The sequence below is a fragment of the Fistularia commersonii genome, chromosome 5 (assembly GCF_037954325.1).
Source record: "Fistularia commersonii isolate RoL2024-O1a breed Wild chromosome 5, RoL_Fcom_v1.0, whole genome shotgun sequence".
In the NCBI taxonomy this organism is placed as follows: Eukaryota; Metazoa; Chordata; class Actinopteri; order Syngnathiformes; family Fistulariidae; genus Fistularia; species Fistularia commersonii.
Genome location: NC_141288.1, coordinates 139,478 through 161,769, shown reverse-complemented (window position 1 = coordinate 161,769; position 22,292 = coordinate 139,478). Strand labels below are relative to the sequence as shown.

At 60.6% G+C, this 22,292-nt stretch overlaps 2 protein-coding genes across 2 annotated transcripts; both read right to left on the bottom strand.

The window, feature by feature from the left end:
• Positions 1–77: 77 nt before the first annotated feature.
• stab2 (stabilin 2) lies at positions 78–18,842 on the bottom strand. Its single transcript, XM_086146225.1, has 69 exons — positions 18,767–18,842; positions 17,496–17,620; positions 17,222–17,331; positions 16,741–16,826; positions 16,561–16,627; positions 16,396–16,491; positions 16,128–16,250; positions 15,845–16,041; positions 15,451–15,578; positions 15,155–15,288; positions 14,868–14,947; positions 14,632–14,787; positions 14,399–14,542; positions 14,260–14,322; positions 14,064–14,180; positions 13,918–13,971; positions 13,704–13,784; positions 13,439–13,591; positions 13,185–13,244; positions 12,981–13,082; positions 12,793–12,879; positions 12,607–12,718; positions 12,135–12,315; positions 11,970–12,063; positions 11,737–11,895; positions 11,129–11,224; positions 10,974–11,066; positions 10,859–10,906; positions 10,639–10,772; positions 10,469–10,571; positions 10,236–10,313; positions 10,074–10,163; positions 9,898–10,005; positions 9,661–9,792; positions 9,451–9,579; positions 9,317–9,379; positions 9,104–9,202; positions 8,664–8,859; positions 8,463–8,558; positions 6,749–6,806; positions 6,556–6,629; positions 6,323–6,448; positions 5,999–6,072; positions 5,867–5,938; positions 5,635–5,754; positions 5,525–5,569; positions 5,342–5,434; positions 5,098–5,250; positions 4,795–4,923; positions 4,656–4,715; positions 4,407–4,583; positions 3,949–4,038; positions 3,731–3,877; positions 3,598–3,657; positions 3,409–3,532; positions 2,840–2,989; positions 2,669–2,773; positions 2,485–2,592; positions 2,203–2,396; positions 1,991–2,132; positions 1,784–1,917; positions 1,544–1,709; positions 1,313–1,419; positions 1,121–1,237; positions 905–1,051; positions 712–822; positions 519–641; positions 344–451; positions 78–225 (listed from the first exon to the last, which is right to left on the bottom strand). Exons 1-69 carry the CDS (start codon positions 18,839–18,841, stop codon positions 178–180), a joined length of 7,611 nt encoding a protein of 2,536 aa, XP_086002351.1. The 5' UTR covers position 18,842; the 3' UTR covers positions 78–177.
• Positions 18,843–19,275: 433 nt separating this feature from the next.
• Positions 19,276–22,233, bottom strand: wnt16 (wingless-type MMTV integration site family, member 16). The gene is made up of 4 exons (XM_086147369.1): positions 22,151–22,233; positions 21,568–21,794; positions 20,876–21,156; positions 19,276–20,660 (listed from the first exon to the last, which is right to left on the bottom strand). Exons 1-4 carry the CDS (start codon positions 22,231–22,233, stop codon positions 20,214–20,216), a joined length of 1,038 nt encoding a protein of 345 aa, XP_086003495.1. The 3' UTR covers positions 19,276–20,213.
• Between the last annotated feature and the right edge of the window lie 59 nt (positions 22,234–22,292).

Sequence of the window (22,292 nt, the reverse complement as noted above, 5' to 3'; positions counted from 1 at the left end):
GTAGAACAAACGAGGGGCGTCCTTCTCTTTCTTCTCCAGCAGCTGGAGCCCATGAAACAAACCTCTTCCAGAATCCAGGAGGAACTTTTAATGTCTTAAACAAACTAACAAAGAAATTTCCTGTTTGCAAAGACGCCCGTGAGACCTCCGGCCCGACGGCGTGATGATGTCACCGTCTCAGCCATCAAGCAGGTCACGTGACCCTCCTTTCGCCGCCCGGCGTTCCTGCAGGGACGACACCTTCCATCAGGCGGATGCCCTTCCCGCCCAACAGGAAGTCAACTCTATTGATCGCTTTGCTTATTAGCGCCCCTCAGACGGCCGGGTCCTCGCCGCCACTCACCGTGACATCATCACCTCTCTCTGTGAGGTCGCCCTCCGTTGGCCCCGGATCCGCTTCGTAACCGGGGTTGCAGACGGTGCTATCGGCCCGGACCGGCGCCGCCTCATCCTGCCAGAGAGAAGGTTACTGTCGCCGCTCGCTGCCGCGTCGCCGTGTCAGAAACTCCGCCTCTCACCTTGAAATACTGGAACTGGAAGGGTTTGGCTTTGCGCCGGTAAAAGTGGAAACCGACGAAGATGAACCCGACCACCAGGAGGACCACCAGGATCACGCCCAGACCGGCGGAGGCGGCGTGCGACTGGGGAGCCAATCGGAGAGCAGCTCAGAGGGGCGGACGGCGCGACGGCTGGCGGTCTGACGTGACTAACCTGCGGGGGAGGGGGCGGAGCCTGCAGGGGCCCCCCGAGGACGTGGATGATCCCGTTGGAAGCAGGGATGTCACTAGCGGTGACGAAGCGGCCGTTGATGTAAAAGGAGGCCTGAGGAGGTCAAAGGTCAAAGGCACGAAATCCCAATAATACCAATAAATACCAATCACAGCCTCAGGGGGCGGAGTCTCACCAGAGCCGACGGCCGCAGCAGGTCGGCGACGCCAAGGACGGTCAGGCTGCCGACCCGCGTCTGCAGGTGCGTCCCGTTGGTCAGCTGGCGGAGAGGCAGCGCCCGGCCCTCCGACAGGTGGAGCTCCAGGTCCCGCTGGGAGAGGGTCTGCGGGTGGGGGGGGCGGTGAGACGACGACGACCTCCGACCTCCGACCTCGCACGCGCTCACACTCACCTGGTTGTCCAGGCCGTCGTTATCGGGGACGAAAAGCGTGGACGCCGCGTCGGGGTCGCTGAGACGACGGACGAAGCTCCGCCCCGAGTCGGACGTTTGCGAGAAGTTCAGGATTTGCTGCCGGAGGCCGCGGGAGCTACGTTAATCGCCGTGGCGACGGCAAGCACAAATCACACGACACCTGCGACTCACGGTGAGGAAGCCGGAGAAAGCGGGCGTGGAGACGAGGACGTGCAGAAGGTTACCGATGCAGCTGAAGCCGTCACCGAGGAAGCCGGAGCGACACACACACGAGACCTCTGACACACACATGGGCACATGTGACGAAACCTCGGCGAAGGCGGCGGATCGGCGTTCGGTTCGGGAGGATCGGACTCATGAACCCCGAGCTCATGGTGGGTCTCCGGAGCCGCAACATCTCACCCTTCATCCGGTAGCAGAAGGCGTCCCAGGTCTCGCTCAGGTTCTTGCGGGCGCCGTAGTCCACGATGCCCACGTGGCCGAAGCCGCAGTTGGGGTTGGAGTAGGTGGTCGGGTAGGCCACCCGGGCCCGGTCCAACCAGCCGGCGGCGCACATGTTCAGCCCGCCCTGGAGGACCGGCAGAGCAGCTGTCAGGAGGAGCCTTGGCGGCGGGCGGAGGACGGCGCGGTGCGTTCACCGACCTGCTGGGCGGAGGACAGCTGGTCGTAGGTGGCGAGGCGTCCGCCCGCCGCCGCGCACATCTGTGAGGCCGCCGTGTAGTTGAGGAGGTACTGCCCCCCGTCTGCTCGCACGTGGAACACGCCCAGGGTCGCGTCTGGAGACAAGGACCGGGATTACCGTCCGACTCGTCGTCCGACCGGCGCCGAGTGACCTTAAAGACGGCTGACCTTCAAAGTGAAGGTCGGTGCACGCGGCGTCCGCGTGACATCCCCCGTTGTCGAGGAGACAGCGACTGACGGCCGGCCGCTCGACCTCGCAGGCGAGGCCGTCGCCCACGAAGCCGTCCTTGCAGGTGCACTTCCTCTTGCCCTGAGAAGACGCCGCAGCCCGTGAGCCCCGCCCGCACGTGCGTACAGTAACACCTGCGGCGCAAGCTCACCGGCGCCGTCACGGTGCAGACGGCGTGCTCGTGGCATCCGCCGTTCTCCCCGGCGCCGCAGGGGTCCGCCGGCCAGCAGGTGAAGCCGTCGCCCGCGTGACCTTCGGGGCAGGAGCAGGTGACCTTCTCCCCCTCCTGGGAGCAGACGGCGCCTCGTGCACAGCCGCCGTTCCAGGTCGTGCACAGGTCCTCCACTGTCCAGCGGGAGGTCGGAGGGTTAGAGCGCCCGGCGACCTTCGCCGACCCCGAAGAAGGTTCTCGGAGGCTCTCGGGTCGGGTTACCTGTGCAGGTGAGGCCGTCGCCCCGGTAAAACGGCCGACACACACAGGTGTTGCTCTCGCGGCAGACGGCCTTCGGGGAACACGGCGGGGAGCACCGGGGGACCTCCGCTGCAGGACGAGGACCGCGTCAGCTCAACGTGGCAAAGCTCGGCACGAAGCCTGACGGAAATGAAGGCGTCCTCACCCCGCGGCGTCTGGCAGCGCGGGCCGGTCCAGCCGTCCTCACAGAGACACGCCCCCGTCCCCCGCCGCCCCTGGTCACATGACCCGCGGCCCGAGCACCGGCAGGCTGTCGGCAGAGGCGGAGTCAGGACCGCGTGGGGGGCGGACGGTCGCGGCGGCGGGAAACGCTCACCTGTACAGTTCGGCCCGTAGAAACCGTCCTGGCACAGCTCGCAGGCCGCGCCCCCGAAGCCCGCGTCGCAGGCGCACGTGCCGTTACCGAGGTGACCGTCGTCGCAGCGGCCGCGGCCGCCGCAGGGGGAACCCTCGCCGCCGGGACAGGCTGTTGGCGAGAAGACGTCAGCGGGTGAGCGAGAGGGCGAAGGGTCGTCCGTCTCTACACGAGGCCCCGCCTCCGGTCCGGGGTGAACCCTGTCTCCGGTCCAATCACGCTGGGGTAGGCTCCGCCCCCTGTGACCTCTGGCGAAGGGGAAGGCGCCACTCATCGCAGCGCTGACACAGCGGGACGCAGAACCATTCATCCATTCATATTTACATTTGTCCTTGACATTATAGCTGTTTCGCTGCTGTGACAAAGGAATTTCCCCTTTGGGATCGATAACGTTTATCTTTACTCATTCATGGAGTCTCCAGCCTCCACTCGCCGTCCGATCGGCAGGGAACGGAAAGGATATCCAACAAACACACGGGTGTTGGCGGGACCGCCGATGACATGGAGCGATGTCATGGGGATGACCTCACCCTGACAGTCCCGCCCGTAGTAACCGCGGCAACACTTCGGCCGCCACAGGTTGAAGACGCAGACGCTCTGACAGCCGGCGTCCCTGTGGACGAACATCGTCGGCAGGTCGCAGCTCTGGACTTCCTGCGGACGCAGCGGTGTCAGGCGGAGCATCTGTTGCCACGGAAACAGGCAGAGCCAACACCGACCTTCAGCTTGGATCCCAGCGGGCAGCGGTTGGCGTTCGAGCCGCACACCCCGCAGCCGGTCTGCCACAGAAGAAAGAGGTGAGTCGGGGCCACGCCGGGGGGGCGGCAACCCTGCGGGGGGGCGACCTGACACCTTGATGTCGAAGGCGGTCTGCCGGTCGCAGCGCCCCCCCAGGCTGGGGGGGGCCAGCAGGCAGTCGATCCCGTACGCCATCCCGCCGCCAAACACCAGGTGTCTGTGGGCGACGCGGCACTCGCCATCGTTGATGAAGATCTCCCCCTGGAAGAGGCACAGTGAGTCTCGGGCGCCGGCCCTCGCCGGAGCCGCCGCGGGCCGAGACGCTCACTCACGATGGCGTCCGGCCCCCCGCAGCCGAAGGACAGGGCGGAGCCCTGCAGCGTCCGGGCCGAGCCCAGGTAGACCAGCTGCTCGGCATACACCTGCGCCGGGGAACAACAACACACCGCTTTCAGGGCTTGGAAGACGCCGGGGACGCGGCGTCCAATCAGACGCGGCCGCGGGACCGACATCGACCCCCCCGTCACACCATCTGAGCTCCGCCACCGTGGCCGTTTGTGGGGGACCGGCTCCCGCGAGCCCTGAGTGTCACGGCAACATGATGGGATGTTGGTCGCCATGGTTTCCGGGCTCGAAATCGGTCGACGGTTCATCTGGCGGGTGAAGGAAGCGCGTGGACGGCGAACCCGGTCCCTCAGGTCCTTCGGGCACAGCTCGGGTTCCGTCGCCGGGCCGCCCGACCGGACGGGAAGCGACGAGGCCCCGGAGAAGGTTTGGATCGAACCCCCACCTTTTGGTTGAGCAGGATGTGGTACTTCAGGTACTCCAGCAGCTGAGGCCGGTTGTGTCGGTGGAACAGGAAGTCCCTCTGTTCCTGCGGCAGAGACGCCATGACGCCATCGGAGGGGAGGAAGACGGTGACGGGTTGGTGGATCCCGTCCTGGACCAGCTCCATCACGCCGGCGTTCTGAAATACAGCAGAGGTCAGTCCGGCGCCAGGAGACCTTTCCGGCGCGAGGCGGGTCCTCTCGGTTCTGACCTTCAGCAGGTCGTAGAAGGTCCCGTACCCGCCACGCGTCGCCACCTCGCTCAGGTTCCGCTGCGCTCGGAGCAGAAAGGAGGTCAGCGGCTTCGCCAAAGACTCGACCCGACACCTGAGACCCGAGGCTTGTCCTCACAGCCACGCCCATCTCCATCAGGTCCTCCAGGTGGGGCGGAAGCAGGATTCGGTCGATCTCGTGGAAGATCCCGTTCACGCTCACGTCATCGCTGTACGTCACGTTCGCCTGGTTGACGAAAATGGCGCCCTGGGAGGATTCAGAAGTCAGGAACGTGATTGTCTGCGTGTTCTCGGAGGCCCCGCCTGATGTCTGGCGGCCCTCTTCTGTAGGACCTTGCTCGAGACGCCGAACATAGAGGAGAAGCGACAGACTTGAAGACCAGAAGCACGGTTCCCCGAGCCTCCCGTACGGACGGCTCACCTGAGAGATGCCGGTCCTCAGGACCAGTCCGGAGAGCGAGGTCAGGTTCCGAGGTTGCCGGAGGTCCTCGGGCAGCAGCGTGTGACACATCACGATGTGGTTGCGCAGGACGGCGGCGACCGCCTCTTTTTGGGTGTCCGAGCCCATCTTCATCTGGGAGCAGCGGGACACCGCGCTGACCACGGCTAACAGGCTAACGCTCACGATCGGCATGTTCTGGATTCGCAGAGAGCGTCCAACCTACCCGGTTGTGGCTGTTCTTCTCCATGGCGTAGGCGTTGTTGCCGGGGACGAAGACAGTGAAGGGGCCCCGGCCCTTCAGGGAGATCTCCGCCACCTGCGGCCGGAGGAAGGTCAGTCACAGTTTGGCCTCCAGGGGGCGGCAGAGGACAACCGGAGAACCGGAGAACCGGGGAACGTCACCCACCATCAGCCCGAAATAAAAGTCTCTGAGACGTCGCAACAGAATTTCCTGCGGAGAAGCAACGGTGAGAAGAGAGCTCTGCTTCTGAGAGCGTCGTTGGGGGTTTGGGGTACCTTGGCCACGGTGCCTTTGCAGGTCAAACCATCTCCGACAAAGTTAGCGGTGCAGGCACACTTTACAACCCCCGGCCCCATCATGGTGCACTGGGCGGACTGATGGCAGCCCCCGTTCCCCTGCTCAGAAACGCACACACACAACTTCTATTTTGTAAAGTCGCCGATCCCCCGAAACCCCCGGCCCCCCGACCCCCCGACCCCCCGACCCCCGGCCGAGGCTCAGACTCACCGTCGCGCACAAGTCCACCACCCTGCAGACACGCCCGTCTCCGCCGAAGCCGACCCTGCAGCCGCAGGAGGTCTGCGGAGGAGGAGAGCAGTCAGACACGAGCGCCGCCCAGACCCAAGACGCCGGCCTTACCCTGTTGGGTCCGATGTGGATGCAGTCGGCGTTGGCATGGCAACCGCCGTTCCCCTCCAGACAGGGGTTGACCTCTGGGAAGGAACACAGAAATACTGCGTTGTCCCGCAGCACTACAGGATCAGTGACGCGTACTATGGTACGCAAACTCCGCGTGTTCTCAGAGTACTCTCTGGTTTGCAGTATTCTCCCGATAAACCTCGTGGTACTTTGGTCTTTCCTGCAGTATTCTGATGCCTTATTCTGCTGCCGACCACCTGTTTCTCCTGGAGCTCCTTCTGCTATAAGGCTGACCTTTGACCCGAGAAGATAAAGTCCACTGACCGAGACACACCAGTCCGTCTCCGGTGAAGCCGCTGTTGCAGACACACACTCTTTGTCCCGGCCGGGTCCGTTTACACACCGCCGACACGCTGCAGCCGCCGTTAGCCACCGCACACGCATCTTTAGCTGTGGGCACACAAACGTGCGTGCGCACACACACACACACACGCAGACACGCACACATGAACATCGCTTTCGCCAAGGTCCTTCCTACACAAGCAGTGATTGGTCACCTTGACAGAAGGTCCCATTGCCTTGGAAACCGGCGGCGCAGAGGCACCGAGGTCCGTCCGGTCCGCTCACACAGCTGATGGAGACAAACGGCCAGGTGTTACTATCACTGAGAACAAGACTGTGAAGATGTGAACCGCCCGAAGGGGGCGCTGCAGGGTCTGAGCTGCAGACAAACAGGAAATGGGGACCCACTTGGCGCTGGAGTGACAGCTGAGGGGGTGACAGGCGTCGGCAGCCGAGGGCGCCGTCCCTGGAAGAAGGACACAAGGATCCAGATCAACCGCCGGAACAAACGTCTGGAGAGGCTTGGTGACAAAAAATGGGGGGACATATCAATAGATGAGGAGACTTGGTGGTGGAATGAGGAAGTGCAGGAGTATAAACAGAGAAAGCGGTTAGAAGAAGTGGGATACTGAGAGGACTGAAGAGAACAGACAGGAGTTCAGGAAAATACAACGTAAGGTAAAGATAGAGGCAGCAAAGGCAAAACCAAGATGACTTGTATGCTTGGTTGGACAGTAAGGAGGGAGAGAATGATCTATACAGGTCGGCGAAAAAGAGAGATAAAGATGGAAAGGATGTACAACAGGTCCGGGTGATTAAGGTCAGAGAGGGAAATGTATTGACAGATGCTAGAAGAGTGATGGGAAGATGGAAAGAGTACTTTGAAGAGCTGATGAATGTGGAAATGAAAGAGAGGCAAGGGTAGAAGAGGGGACTATTGTAGACCACAAAGTAGCACAAATTAGTAAAAGTGAGGTGAGGAAGGCATTGAAGAGGATGAAGAGTGGAAAGGCAGTTGGTCCTGATGATATACCCGTGGAGGTGTGGAAGTGTCTAGGAGAGGCAGCGGTAGATTTCCTGACTCGATTATTCAACAGGATCTTAGAGAGTGAGAAGATGCTTGAAGAATGGAGACAAAGTGCTATGTGCCTATTTTTAAGGGTCAAATTGACCCTTCACATAATATGAGGATTAAGAATAAAGGGGATGCGCAGAATTGTGGCAACTATAGAGGGATAAAGTTGATGAGCCATACAATGAAGTTATGGGAAAGAGTAGTGGAAACTAGACTGAGAGCAGGAGTCAGCATTTGTGAACAGCAGTATGGCTTCATGCCTAGGAAGAGTACTACAGATGCAGTATTTGCATTGAGAATGCTAATAGAAAAGTACAGCGAAGGCCAGAGGGAGCTGCGTTGTGTTTTTGTAGACCTAGAAAAAGCATATGACAGGGTGCCAAGAGAGGAGCTCTAGTATTGTATGAGGAAGTCTGGAGTGGCAGAGAAGTATGTTAGACTGGTGCAGGACATGTATGCTTGCTGTGAGATGGTGGTATTGGTATTGGTAGACGGATGCTGGAATTGAAGCTGCCAGGCAACAGGTCTCGATGAAGACCAACAAGAAGATTTATGGATGTAGTGGGAGAAGAAATGAAGGTGGTTGGTGTGAGAGGAGGATCCAGAGACTAGGGTGAGATGGTTGAAGGTGGATTCACTGTGGCGACCCCTGATGGGAAAAGACCCCTGAAGGGAGAAGAAGAAGAAGACAGGATAATAAATGGGATATAAAGATGGGAGGTGCTAGCAGAGCCTCCGGGGGATTGTCATTCAGGAAACCTTTTGCGGTGGCGCTCAGCGACTCGCCTTCAAATGAACTGGAACGATTCAGGCCGGCGCTGCTAGCGGGCGCTCTCGCGGCACCGCCATTAGCGCTGGAAAACGCACCATGATGCCGATGACGCTGTTGTTCTATACCCGTTGAGACTCGGTTCTGCAAACGTCCATCTCCCTCTACCTCCTGACTGGAGGAGCTTTGGGTGGACTCGACCAGGGAAAAACAAAGCCAGCGGCTCAGGCTGTTACCATGAAGCACTCGGAAGCCAAAGGCGAGCGAGCGTTCCTTACGTCGGTCGCACAGGACGCCCCTCCAGCCGACATCGCAGTCGCATGTCCCGTCGCCATGGAGACCGTCACTACAGCGGCCATTTTTGCACCGGCAGTCTACGGAGACAGAAAAATAAGGGTGTCCTTCAGACCTGACGGCCGGGACTCCAGATGAGCGGTGAGACTGAAGCGACGGCCGTCTCGGTCGGACGTGGCACCCACCCTGGTCGCAGTGCACGCCGTACCTCCCGGTCCGGCAGCCTTCGCACGCCGTGCCGCTGAAGCCGCTGTCGCAGTGGCAGAGTCCCGTCCCGTTGAGCCCGTCGGAGCAGCGGCCGTGTCCGAAGCAGGGCCGGGCCGCCGGGCCGGGACACGCCTCGCAGTGACGGCTGAAGAACCCGGCGCAGCACCGCGGCTCCTGGAGAACCAGAGAACCGGCAGGTCGCTGTCTGAACGCCACCGCAGAAGCCCTACTTCTACTGGCAGCTCTAGAACTGGAAGTGACGGAGGATTATGGTCTTTCAATAGATTCTAGAAAACGGCGGAACGCGAAGGTCCTGGATTCCGCTGCTCAGTCTCCACTCGGAGCCACGTTCCTGGGGGGAGGAGCCCGGCTCCGCAGGGGGACCGGAGGGTCACGAGGAGATCTGACTTGGACCTACGATGTTGGTCTTCAGGCACGTCACTCTGCAGCCGATGGTCAAAAGTCGCTCGCCCTCAAAGAACCTGGTGAACATGCACCTGGTCTTCTTCGCCAGCGCCTGCGGGAACAAATGGGCACCGCGGCGGCGGTCAGGCCCGGAGGTCCGGACATCAGACATCCAGACACTTTGTAACCGAGGCTTCCTGAGGTCGGTGAACGTGGCGGGGCTCACGTCGGGGGTGGAGTTTGACGGACAGACGTTATCCCGGGGGAACAAGCAGTCCAGGCAGGAACCCTTGGGAGCAACAGGAGCCCGTTAGCGCCCGTCTGCCGCCGGACGGACACGGAAACCGTCGGCGGCCTCACCGTCACCCTCTGGATCTGGACCAGGTCACAGCGGTTCTGCTCCACCTCCAGCACCTTGGTGAGACCGTGGACCACGCCGCCTCCGGCCAGGACGTCCGAGGAGTTGACCCGGGCTGCGTTCACATACAGCTGCGGACACGAGCACAGCGGCGGCGGCGTCACCGACAGGAAGGCCTCGGCGGACCGGAGAAGCAACACGGGATATCCAACCTTCCCGTCCCTGGAGAAGAAGCGGAGCTGGAAGTTGAAGCCCAACAGGGTCTTCCTGTAGCCTCCAGCCTGCAGGTCGGCCCTCAGCAGGCGTTCTCCCGCCACCAGGTGGTAGCGGGTCACGTTCACGTCCTGCGGGCGAGAAGGATCGTGGTCGAGTGTCGGGTCGAGGAGGCGGCGTCAATGTGACCTTTGACCCGGAAACCTCGGTCTACTCTAAGGACGGGCTCGTGGTACCAGCGCCGGCGCCGAGCTCTCCTGCAGGAAGTGCCTGACGGCGTCGTCCGTCGGGGCAAAGACGGTGAACCGCTGGTTCTGCTCCAGCTCCTCCATCAGGCGGTGGTCCTGGGGACGGCGTGAGAAGGTCAGGTACGTGCCGGGCGCTGGCCGGCGGCGAGGGGCCAGGTCCTCACCTCCAGGAACGACATGAAGAGCGAGAACTCGGGGCGACGGCGGAGCGTCGCCAGCAGGCCCGAGCTCAGCATCCTGTCTGGAAGAAGAACCTGGTGACGGGAAAAGAAGGTCACACTGATGAAGGACCTCTTCGGGAGGAGGCACAAGCAAGGACCTTCTACCTGGTCCACCACGTGGATCAGACCGTTTGACGCCATCACATCCCCCGTCCTGATGGTTCCGCCCCCCACTGCGGGCAGCTGAGGACACACACACACACACACACACACACACACACACACACACACACACACACACACAGAACCTGGCCTTAGATCAGGACTCCCGGTCCAGAACCCCTGGTGGAGACCAGTCCCGATCTGGAGATGATTCAGGTCCAGGTGGGTCCACTCACCTGCTGCTGGGTGGAGACCGGAAGTTTGTTCTGGAGCAGGGAGGTCACAGAGGTCATGTTCCTGAGGACCTCCAGTGGGTGGACGCCCTGGATCAAGTGGTTCCTGTGGAACGGAGAAGATCTTCACACACCCACCCGTCCCGGTGAAGGACGGGTGCGCCGAGCCTCACCTGACCAGACCGGGCAGGTTCTCCGTGGCCGTCCAGAACTCTCGGTCCTCAGGAGACATCTTGGCCACGGCCTCTGAAGACGGGAGGAGCAGCGTGACGTTCTTGTCGGACAGGAGGTGGGACAGCTCCGCCGCCTGCGACGCAAGAAACCATCTGGCAGGTGAGTCCTCCACACCAGGGCTCTGCGCTGGAATCCTCGTTCGCCAACCGAGGGACTCACCTTGGTCCAGGAGAAGAACTCGGACGCTTCCGGAAGCACCATCACCTCCTGGGACAGAAAGAACCAGGACGTCCGTGATGTCGACAACTCGGAGACGGACCGGCGTGGACCTAACCTGCAGGACGGTCCCGTAGCAGGTCCGACCGTCTCCCAGGAAGCCCTCGTCGCAGACGCAGGTCCAGACGGAGGCCACGAGGCGGCAGGAGGCCTGGAGACACCCTGTTAGTCTGCGTCCGGGAGAAGGTCAGAGGTCAGAGAAGCTCCACCCACCAGGTAGTGGCAGCCTCCGGTGGGAGTCGTGCACCGGTTCTCCGCCTCGCAGCTCCTCCCATCTCCTCTGAAGCCACGATCACAGCTGCAGTCGCTCTGACGCCACAGAAGAAGAAGGACATGTTTAGTCCCATCAGGAGCTCTGGCTCCAGAGGCCCCGTCGCCGCCGAGGACATCGGCGGGCGGGAGATGATCGGATTTGCGGCCGATGCCGATGCCGATGCCGGTGGCGGTCGTGACGAGGGTTCCTGAGCCGCAGTCCTCTGAGAAGAACCCCCGCGTCTTTGGATTCCACCTGCGGGAGATCTTCACCTCTGACACCTTCAGCTCACGGAGACCGGAGCCGGTCCGTGGCGACGCTCACGTGGCCGAGGGTTGTTTGGAGATGTTTGCGCTCACTCGCTCGAGGTCGGCCGGGGTCGGAGGTGACGGGGTTGGGACGGGGAGAACATCGAGAACACCGAGAACATCGAGAACATCGAGAACATCGGGATCCACGTCCGGGTTCTGAAGGTCCTCCTCGTTAAAGCTCAATTTAAAGCGCGGGTGAAGAAGCCTGCCGATGAAGGTCGCGTCCACGCGGAGCAGAAAGGGTCCGAGGAAGATACCTGTCCGGGTCCCACGTAGATGCAGGTGGCGTTGGGGTGGCAGCCGCCGCGGTCGGGATCCTGGCAGCTGTTGATTGGCTGGCAGTCGTCTGCGTCCGGACGCCAGCCGGGGAGGCACTGGCAGGAGGCGGCGCCGGCGGCCTGCGGCACACAGCGGGCCTGCGGGGGCGCCGCGGCACCGTCACCCGCTGCTTCGGCAGGAACAGGAAGCCTCGGGGCCGACGGACACTCACGTTGACGCCGCAGCCTCCTCGGGCGGGCGGAGCGCACGGGTCCTCCGCCGCACAGGTGATCCCGTCGCCTTGGAAACCTTGTCTGCAGACACACCTGAGATCCAGAGCGGTGGGGGGTCAACGAAACCCCCTCCTGCGGAGCCCCCCGCCACCCCTCCTCCTCACCTGAACCCCCACCGGTTGTAGTCGCAGTCGGCGTAGGCGTGGCAGAACTGGGCCTCGGCGCCGCACGCCGCCGTCCGCCGCTCGCAGAAGTAGCCGCTGAAGCCTGGCAGGCAGGAGTCGGGGCGGCAACGCCCGTCTGAGTCCGGACGGCTGTCGCACCGTCCGTGGATGCAGGGGCACGCTGGGGGGGGGGATGTGACATCACACATGATCACCTGCCCACACACACACACACACACACACACACACACACACACACACTTGCACGTTTGTGCAATCACTCATACGCATGCGCACATATATACACACCATGATCACCCCTACACACACACACACACACACACATATGGGCGCACACACACACACACACACACACATATGCGCGCACACACACACACACACACACACACACATGCGTGCACACACACACACACACACACACCTGTGTGATGGTGATGTCGCACACACTTACTTCTGTCACAGTTGGGTCCAAACTTGTCAGTCGCCGTGCAGAACTGACAGCGAGACCCCCGGAAGTTTGGTGGACACACACACGTGCCGTTCCCCTCCATGCCATCCAGACACTGGAGCACAGGCAGAGCTCAGGACCACACACACACACACACACACACACACACACACACACACAGAGGCCCACCTGCCCGCGTCCTGAGCATGGTGCCTGGAATCCCCCTGGACAGACACTGCAGTCTGGCCCATAGAACCCTGAACAGCAGGCCGGGGTCTGGACTCACACACACACACACACACACACACACACACACACATTGATGACACACATCTACCAGGATGAATGCACCAGCAGTGTTCTGTGGAGGTCCACACCGTGACAGTGGCGTTGCAGATCGGCGAGCAGCCTTTCTTTGGGAGGCTGAAGGCCGACTGTCCGATGGATTCGCTGTAGATGCAGCCGAAGACAGATGATCCCTGGCCAACACACACACACACACACACACACACACACACACACACACACACAGGTCAGAGACTCTCTGGACAGCAGAAGGTAAACCCAGGGGGACCTCTTACCGTGAAGATGCCTGAGGAGCAGCCACTCAGTTTGACTCTGGAGCAGCTGACACACTGGCCCTGGAGAACACACACACACACACAGACACACACACACACGACATGAATCCTGTTTTCCACCGCAGAAATAAACACTCTTCTCCTCCTCCAATGACGTCACATTTCTGTCCTTAAAGCCGAGCAGAAGCAGCATCTCCTGGGCTTGGTGTTGCTCCTCCATGCTGGAGGTGCAGGTTCCTCCCGCAGGTTCTCACCTGGACCGTGCGGCTCTGCGTGACATCACACCTGTGCGGCAGCAGCGGCAGGATGGAGGGCGGCGTCAGCACGCCGTCCACCACGTAGAGCCGGCCGTTCCTCGCCTCCACCGCCGCCTCCAGCACGCCGGCGCCGCCCACCATCAGCTGACCCTGGAGGGGAGGAGGCCCCGCCCCCGATCAATAACCCCTAATCATCCGCTGAGGGATTCTCAGCCGTTACTTTTCTCTTTGACGCGGAGGTCCGACTTCCCGTCGGCCTCACCTTCTCCGTGACGTTGATGGCGAGGACCTGGTTGGCCGAGGACACCAGCCGGGGGGCGGAGACCATGTTGAAGACGTCCAGCTTCGGTCAGAGATGGGGGTCAGTGCATGGGGTCAGAGGTCAGGGTCAGTGCATGGGGTCAGAGGTCAGGGTCAGTGCATGGGGTCAAAGGTCAGGGTCAGTGCATGGGGTCAAAGGTCAGGGGACAACTCACAGCCACGGACGGGACAACGTGGTTCCTCAGCAGCTCCAGCAGCTTCCTGGCGCCCTGAAGGTCCCAGAAGGAGGTCAGAAAGTCTTCATGCACTTTCTACATCCTACGGGGGATGAAGGAGAAGAAGGACAAGATGGTGGCCTCACCTCGGTGCTCCTCAGGTACTGCAGCTCCTCCACAGACATGGACCTGAACGCCAGGTCCACGGGGGCGAAGAGCGTCAGCGGGCCGGGCCGGTCCAGGACCGAGGCCACCCCGGAGCTCTGCGTCCACAAACGCCGACCTTCTCAAACAGGCGCCCTCGACAGAACCGTCCCGGAACCGTCCCCGACCCGCACTCACCTCCAGTAAGGACCTGAACTGGTCAAACTTTCCATAGTCCGAGATGATCTTCATCAGGTTCTCCTGCAAAGGACAACCGGTCAGTCAGCCGCTGAGAACGTGGCCCCGGGGAGCCGGGGGTCCGGCGAGCGGGTCGCACCTGTGGGTCGCTGTCCACCGTGGGGTCCACGCTCTCCATCAGCCTGCTGATGATGTGGATCATCCCGTTGGAGGCCGCCAGGTCCGACTGGAGGATGAGACCTTTCCTCCTGCTGCCATGGATACGGATCACGGTCAGAGGGTTCTGGACCAGGAGAGAGCAGGTGTGAGTGGACCTCGGACTCCGGAGGCCGACCGATCCAGGATCTTAGAGGAACCAAGGGGGTCTCTCACTCCCTCCAAAGCGTCCGTCTCCGCCTCCGCCGGCTTTCCCGTCAGCATGTAGAAGACGTCGCTCTTCTTCAGCGTGTCGAAGGGCGTTACCCCGGCAACCAGGTGCATCTTGCACAGGTACTGGGCCTTGGACTTGTCGGCCATCAGCGGCCCCAGCTGAGGACATAGGAAGGATGAGCCGACCTCTGAAGCGTGGCGGCTCGGAGATGATCTCCTCGCCCCGAAGCGGTCCTCACCGCGGCTCCTCTGAATCCTTTGTTCACTGGAACGAACAGCGTGAAAGGACCCAGGTTTCGCAGCGGCCAGGAGATCGAACCTGCAAACACACACGTGACCCTGAACGACAAACGTCCGGCTCCTCGAGCGCCTCGGCTGCCGGTCGGGGAGGATGAAGAGCCGAGAAGGCCTGGCTCTGGTCAAAGGAGAAGCTCGGCTGTCGCTCCAGGACACAAACATTGACTGAGGAAGCGACTTTTGGCCGAACAGCGGTTCCCGGGTGGCGGCGGCGGCGGCGGCGGCGTACCGAACAGAGTGATGGCGCTGGTCAGCTGGTTCCTCCAGCGGCCGCCGGGCTCCGTGTTCAGCTGCTCCAGACGCTGAAAGATGTTCCCGTAACAAACCTGACCGTTTCCAACGAAGCCCTGGCGACACGTGCACCTGACACACACACACACACACACACACACACACACACACACACACACACACATACACACACATGCGGACAGGCGCTGAGTGCCACACGTCCCGAGGCTAACGACTAGCGGCTAAGATCGAAGATGGAGGTTAGCAGTAAGCTAGGCTACGAGCGGCACTGACTGGACTGTCTGCGGTCCCAGTGTGGAGCAGGAGGCCTCTGGGTGGCAGGAACCGGGTCTGCAGGCGTTCCTCGCTCCGCAGCCGCCGTCCGGCTGGACCTCCAGGCCCGGCGGGCACTCGCAGTGAGACTGGAGCGGACAGCGGGAATTAGTCCGGCCCGCTCCCGTTGGCCCGCACCGGACCCCGAGTCCGACCCGGTCCCGGGTCCTGTTTCTGGATCCCTGCCTCCCGCCTGATCCTGCTGACCTCTGTGTTGAGTTCCGCTCTCGGTCCGGTCCGGCCCGGTCCCCTCTCTGGTCCTGGAAGCGGTCTCTGGTTCCCGTTTTTCCTCCCATCCTGACTTTCCCTTCCTGACCCGGAACCGGACCCGGACTCGTCTCTGACCCCAACTCACCTTCCCGGGTCCGTCGTAGACACACCGGCTGTGGCGGGCCGAGCAGCCTCCCTGCCGGTTCTGACACGGGTCCACGGCCACGCAGACGCGGCCGTCGCCATGGTAACCATAGTTACAGATGCAGATGTGTTGGTTGGGCCCCGTGAGGATGCAGGTGGCGTTTGGGTGGCAGACCTTCTGCAGGCAGGGGTCTATGACTGGCACGTGCACGCGCACAAACACAAGCGCACATCAGGAGAGGTCACATGACCTCTCAGGGATGACCCTTGACCTTTGCACTCACGCGCACACTGAGCTCCCTCCATCTTGTATCCAGGGAGACAGCGACACTGCAGGCGACCCGTCAGGGGCTCCTTGACACACACCGAGGGGGGGGGGCACCTGAGGGACACACAACTGGGTAGCTCTGCACACACACAGACACACACACACACACACATGCACGCATACATGCATACACACACACACACAGATTAGAGTGTTTGGTGGCGGTTCCTGCGATGCCACACTCTGATTGGTCAGTTAGATTAGAAATGAGCACCAATAATCACCCTGATCACAGCGGGGACCCGAAAACCCGGACAAGCAGCTGCAACGTCCGTCGCCCTTCAGGCCGCTGTCACACACGCCGTGGACACACGAGCACACTGCAGGGGGCGGAGCCTGTCAGACAAGCCTGTGACATCATCGTGGCCACTGAAGTGATGTCACTTTACCTGAACTACAGGTGGACCCGAATCTACCAGGAGCACAGTCCTCACAGGAGGTACCTGCAAAGCCCGCCTGACACACACACACACACACACACACACACACACACACACACACACACACACACATGCGATGAAGTGTAGTTGTGGTGCCAAGGCCAGGCTGAAGGTCACCAGGTGAGTCACCTGACAGGTGCAGGTGCCGTCCCCCCCCGGCCCGTCAGAACACGCCCCCCGGCCGCCGCAGGGTCGCCCGGCCTGCTCCGGACACGCTGCGGGACAAACAGGAAGTGACATCATATCTGCAGGAAACACATCCTTCCTTCTTCCCCTGGATCTGGACTCATCGCCACATTCTTCGGTAGGGGTAGGGGGGCTCCTCTGACCTCTGACCTCTGACCTCCAACCTCCGACGGGTCAGTGGGACCAACGAACACCGCCACGGCCATTATTCGCCCCCACCCCTCCGAGCCTGCAGTCAGGGGGCGGAGCCTGTCCCGGCCGACGCTGCGGCAGGGGGCGGGGCTCGACCCGGACCGGTCGGCTGTCAATCATCGGACACTCGCACTTCACACCTGACGGGACCGAGGGCCTCTGAGGGCCCGACGACTATTTTTGGACCGAAGACGGAGAACCCGGAAAAGGGGTTCCCGCGGCGGACACCCACCCAAACAATCGGGGCCCCAGAACCCGGGGCAGCAGGTCTGGACCGTCTGCTCCCTGAAGCACTGGAAGGAACACCCTGGGAGGAGGACGCCGGCGCCGGGACCTTGGAAGCTGCAAGGACAGAACGTACAGAGAACGTCAGGCCGCCTCAACTTCCTGGCCGACCGTCGGGGGAACGTGATCCTGCTCTGGATGTTCCTGGTGTTCGGGAGGTTACAAATCATCAGGAAACAGAGTACGTGGAGGAAGTGAGGTCAGAGGCTGCGGCGTCTCACTAGCAGTCCTGGGATCCGCTCTGCGGCGTCCTCGTGAACCTGGGCGGACACGCCATCGTCATGGTGATGCTGCAGGGGTGACACGCCGTCTGCGTCCGCAGAATCGTGGTGTTGGAGCAGCGGCTCTGAGACACGGGAGGAACGAGGCTTTTACTCTGGAGGGCAGGAGACACCACAGACCTCCGACAGCAGGCCAGCCGGAGGCTAGCATCGGGCCAGCTGGAGGCTAATATCGGACCACCTGGAGGCTAGCATCGGGCCAGCTGAACATGAGCTGAGGGGTAGCTGAGGGCTAACTGAAGGTTAGCTAAGGGTAGGCTGACGGTTAACATTCCAAATGTTAGCGGGATGCCAGCCTGGCTGCTTTTGAGAACAAAGTGTCCTCCTGGAGTTCTTCATGTCCTTCTTTGAAGAAGAACACAGATGAAGACGAAGCACAAGCAGGGTGAAAAAGGAAAAGGTCTGGAGGCACGTCAACATTATTAGGATTATTAATAACATCATTATTTCTTTTTACTATCATCAACATTATTGATTACTGATCTGCTGATCCTGTGACATTGAAACCTTTTGTTGACTGGAACGACATGGACGGACACACAGTCACACACACTCTCAGACACTCCCTCTCTCTCACACACACACACACACACACACACACACACACACACACACACACACACACACACACACACACACACACACACACACACACACACACACACACACACACACAAACACACACACACACACTTTGTGAGTGAGCTTTATTGAGAGCGGATTCTGCTTAGATCTCCTCCCCAGCTGGTCCTTCCTCCTCCAGCAGAGGACGTGGAGACACGGAGCTTCTCTGTGGACGTCTTACACCCAACCGACAGACTATTTATAGATGCATACGATATATATAGGTACACACTTTGTAATTAATAATAAGAATAATTTAATCTTAATAGATCTCTGTTGGGGAAATTCCTTCTATGCATTGAAGCCACCATGGATGAACCCTGAGCCGTTTGCCAGAGGAGCACTTAGGGGTTCCCCAAATGTGCATTTCCGTTGCTTTATTTCAAATCATTCAATAAACGGACAAGGAACCCCTAGACCGCATCGTTTATAAACTTACGAAGAACTCGTAGGCGCGTGTGCTCGTACTCCGCGTACGGACTACAGATCTACTGGTCTAAGCCGTCACAAAGGTGAGCAAAGGGAGACCGCGGAGCCTCCGGGACCAGAGGCACCTGATGCCGGTCTTTCCCGTGTGAGGGACCTACCTGTGGAGCGGCGGCGGAGGCCTTCATCATCGCCGTCACCATGGTGACCAGGACCAGCAACCGTGGGGACGTCATGTCTCGCTCCAGCTCTCACTCTGACTGAGAGACTGCGAGGCTCCGGCTTTTACTGCACGCCCCCCCCCTCTCACACACACACACACACACACACACACACACACACACACACACACACACACACACACACACACACACACACACACACACCGCTTCCTCTCCAAAGTGCTGACGGCAGGACCCCTGACAGGACCCCCGAACCTCCCAGGAACCCGTGGATCTGCTCGCTCGGTGGAGGTTGGAGAAGCTGCAAGCCGAAGGACGGCAAAGCGCCTCTCAGCGTCAGAACCCGACCTGACTTCATGAGTTATTCTACCAGCGAAGAACCTTAGGTGGTTCCACGACACACCTGAAGGTCATCAGAAGCCTTCCTATGGAATTACACATGGACAGACCTCTCTCCTCTCTCAACAGCACACTGATGGACAGCGATCAATAAATATATTTATTAGTATTTATTGTGTGTGTGTGGCAGCTCACAGTGGGGGAGGGGCCGCTCGTACATCGGAAAAAAGTCAAGAGACAAACATCGGGTTCTCTGATCCCATCAGTTCTAGCCAGCGGCCTGGGAAGCATGTTATCTAAGGCAGGAGAGCGAGGGACAGAGTGTGTGTGTGTGTGTGTGTGTCTGTGAGTGTATCTGTGTGCATGTATGTGTGTGTCTGTGTGTGTGTGTGCGTGTTCACGCAAAGAATGGCAGGAAATCCTGGAGAGTAAATAAGAATCTGACACTTGTTTCTTTTTCCTGAAACTTTCTGCTCCATCATCACACACACACACTCAGACCACACTAGACCAAACAGATATACAGATACACACACACACTCAGATTCTGAAACACACACACATACACACACAGAAATACAGATACACTCACACACACACACACACACACACACACACACACACTCAGACCACACTTGACCAAACAGATATACAGATACACACACACACTCAGATTCTGAAACACACACATGCACATACACACGGAAATACAGCTACACACACACACACACACACACACACACACACACACACTCAGAAATACAGATACACACACACACACACACACACTCAGACCACACTCGACCAAACAGATATACAGATACACACACACACACTCAGATTCTGAAACACACACATGCACATACACACAGAAATACAGCTACACACACACACACACGCCCACACACTCCAAAGAGGAGAGATCACTTTGAGTCACCAATAATCAATAATGTCAGAGCGGACCTCGGGCGCAGTACCGGCCGCAGCCTCCGGGGGCAGCACCTCCGGCCGATCGGGACGGAGGAGATCTTCGGCTTCCGCCGGAGGACCCCTGAGCCCCGGGGCCTGTTTCCACGGCGACGGGCGCTCACTTGCAGGTGTGCGTATCGTTCATGCTCTCGCAGCGGCGGCAGCGGACGTAGCAGCACCACACGAACTTGCACTGGCAGCGCTGCACCTGCCTCTCCAGGTGCGTGTTGTAGCCGCGGCCGCAGCACAGCAGCCCGCAGCCGTCCGGCCCCGCCGACGCCCGGCTGCAGCGCCGGCCCCGGGTGCCCGGCACGCCGCGCCCGCGGTCCTCCACGCAGTAGTTGGGAGATTTGTGCAGGAAGATCAGCGTGTGCTTGTCCACGGACGGCGGCGCCTTCCTGCGGCTCTTCCTGCGCGGCCACACCTGCACGCTGCGCTCGTAGCGCTCCTTCAGGTACGAGCCCACGCGCTCGAACGCCGCCATCGTCCTCCAGCACGTCTTCACCGCGCAAGAACCGGACACGCCGTGGCAACGGCAGTCGGTGGACATGGTACGATCCACGGCCTGGGGGGAGGAGGACGATGACGAGATGAGAGGAGAAGGAGGAGCAAGAGCAGGAGAAGGTGGAGAAAGTGGTGATTAGAGAAGGTGGAGGAGGAGAAGGTGGAGATGAAGGGAGGAGGAGGAGCAGAGGAGGTGGAGAATAGAGGAGGAGGAGATGAAGGTAGGAGAAGGAGGTGGATATATGAGGAGGAGGAGGAGTCTGTCCGGAGGCCCACCTGCCGTCCCGCCTCCCTGTTGTGGAGGTCCACGGTCTCCATGGTGACCCCGGAGAGGTTCCTTCCAGGGGGGTCCAGGAAGCGCCTGCTGATCCAGGTCCCGTAGCGCAGGTGGTCCGAGCAGCCCCCCCAGTGCCAGCCCTCCCGGGCCGGGCCGCCGCCCCCCCGCAGCCGCCCGTCGCAGCCGCACTCCCGGGCCCGGCCCTGGCTGCAGCCCCGGGTCACCGCGTGAACCAGCGCCGCCGCCGACAGCGCCGACAGGAACGCCGTCTCCTTGGTGCCTGCACACACACACACACACACACACACACACACACACACAACCACCTCATGGATTCTGAACTCACACACACACTTCAACTATGGATGACGAGCACGACCACCACGGTGTTCTGCTCATCCACACACACACACACACAAAGTTATACAAATGCTGACACACACACACACACACACACACACAACCACTTCATGGATTCTGAACTCACACACACACTTCGACTATGGAGACGATCACGACCACCATGGCGCTCTGCTCCTCCACCAATACACTCACACACACACACAAACACACAAAGTTATACACATGCTGACACACACACACACAAAGTTATACACACGCTGACACACACACACACACACACACACAAAGTTGTACACATGCTGACACACACACACACGCACACACTCACCGCTGGTCTGCTCGTGCCCGAATACGGGCGGCTTGTCGCGCGTGGAGCAGTTCCATCGCTCGTGCCTGAACTGGCTCTGGCACGCGCTGACGGCCAGGCGCGCGCCCTCGCGGAGGCTCGGGAGCAGCAGCGGCTTACGGCGGCAGAGCTCGCGCTGCCTGGGGCTGAGCTGCAGGTCTGCGCAGGCGCGCTGCTCCGGGGCTCCCGACGAAGTCAACCCGAGCCTCCTGCAACACACACGCACACACACGTCTGGATTTAGCCAGGTGTGTGTGTACCTGAAACACCGAGAACACTCAGCCAGCAGATTTGGGGGATATCACACACGGCTGCAGGTGTGTGTGTGTGTGTGTGTGTGTGAGGTAGAAAGGTTTGAATCTGTGTGTGTTCCGCGGAGTGTCCCGGTTCCCCACCGGCGCGGGTGGGGAAGCGTCTCCCGGTGGCGGAGGACCAACCAGGTCCGGAGACGATCCTCGGTATCGATCCCTGACCGGAAATTGATCGTCGGTTCCCGACGACTTCCTGCCCCGGGTTCAAACTGTCCACGCGGTGTGCGCGTACGCGTGCCCGTCCGGGTACTCACATCCAGCTGGCCTCTCCGCCCGGCGGCCACGCGGCGGCGAGCAACAGCGTGACCGCGCACACGCGCCCCACGCCGCGCTCCATCGCGGCTCAGCGGTCGCAGCCGCGCGGCTGCGCGCCCCGCGCGTGCATGTGTGAGGAGG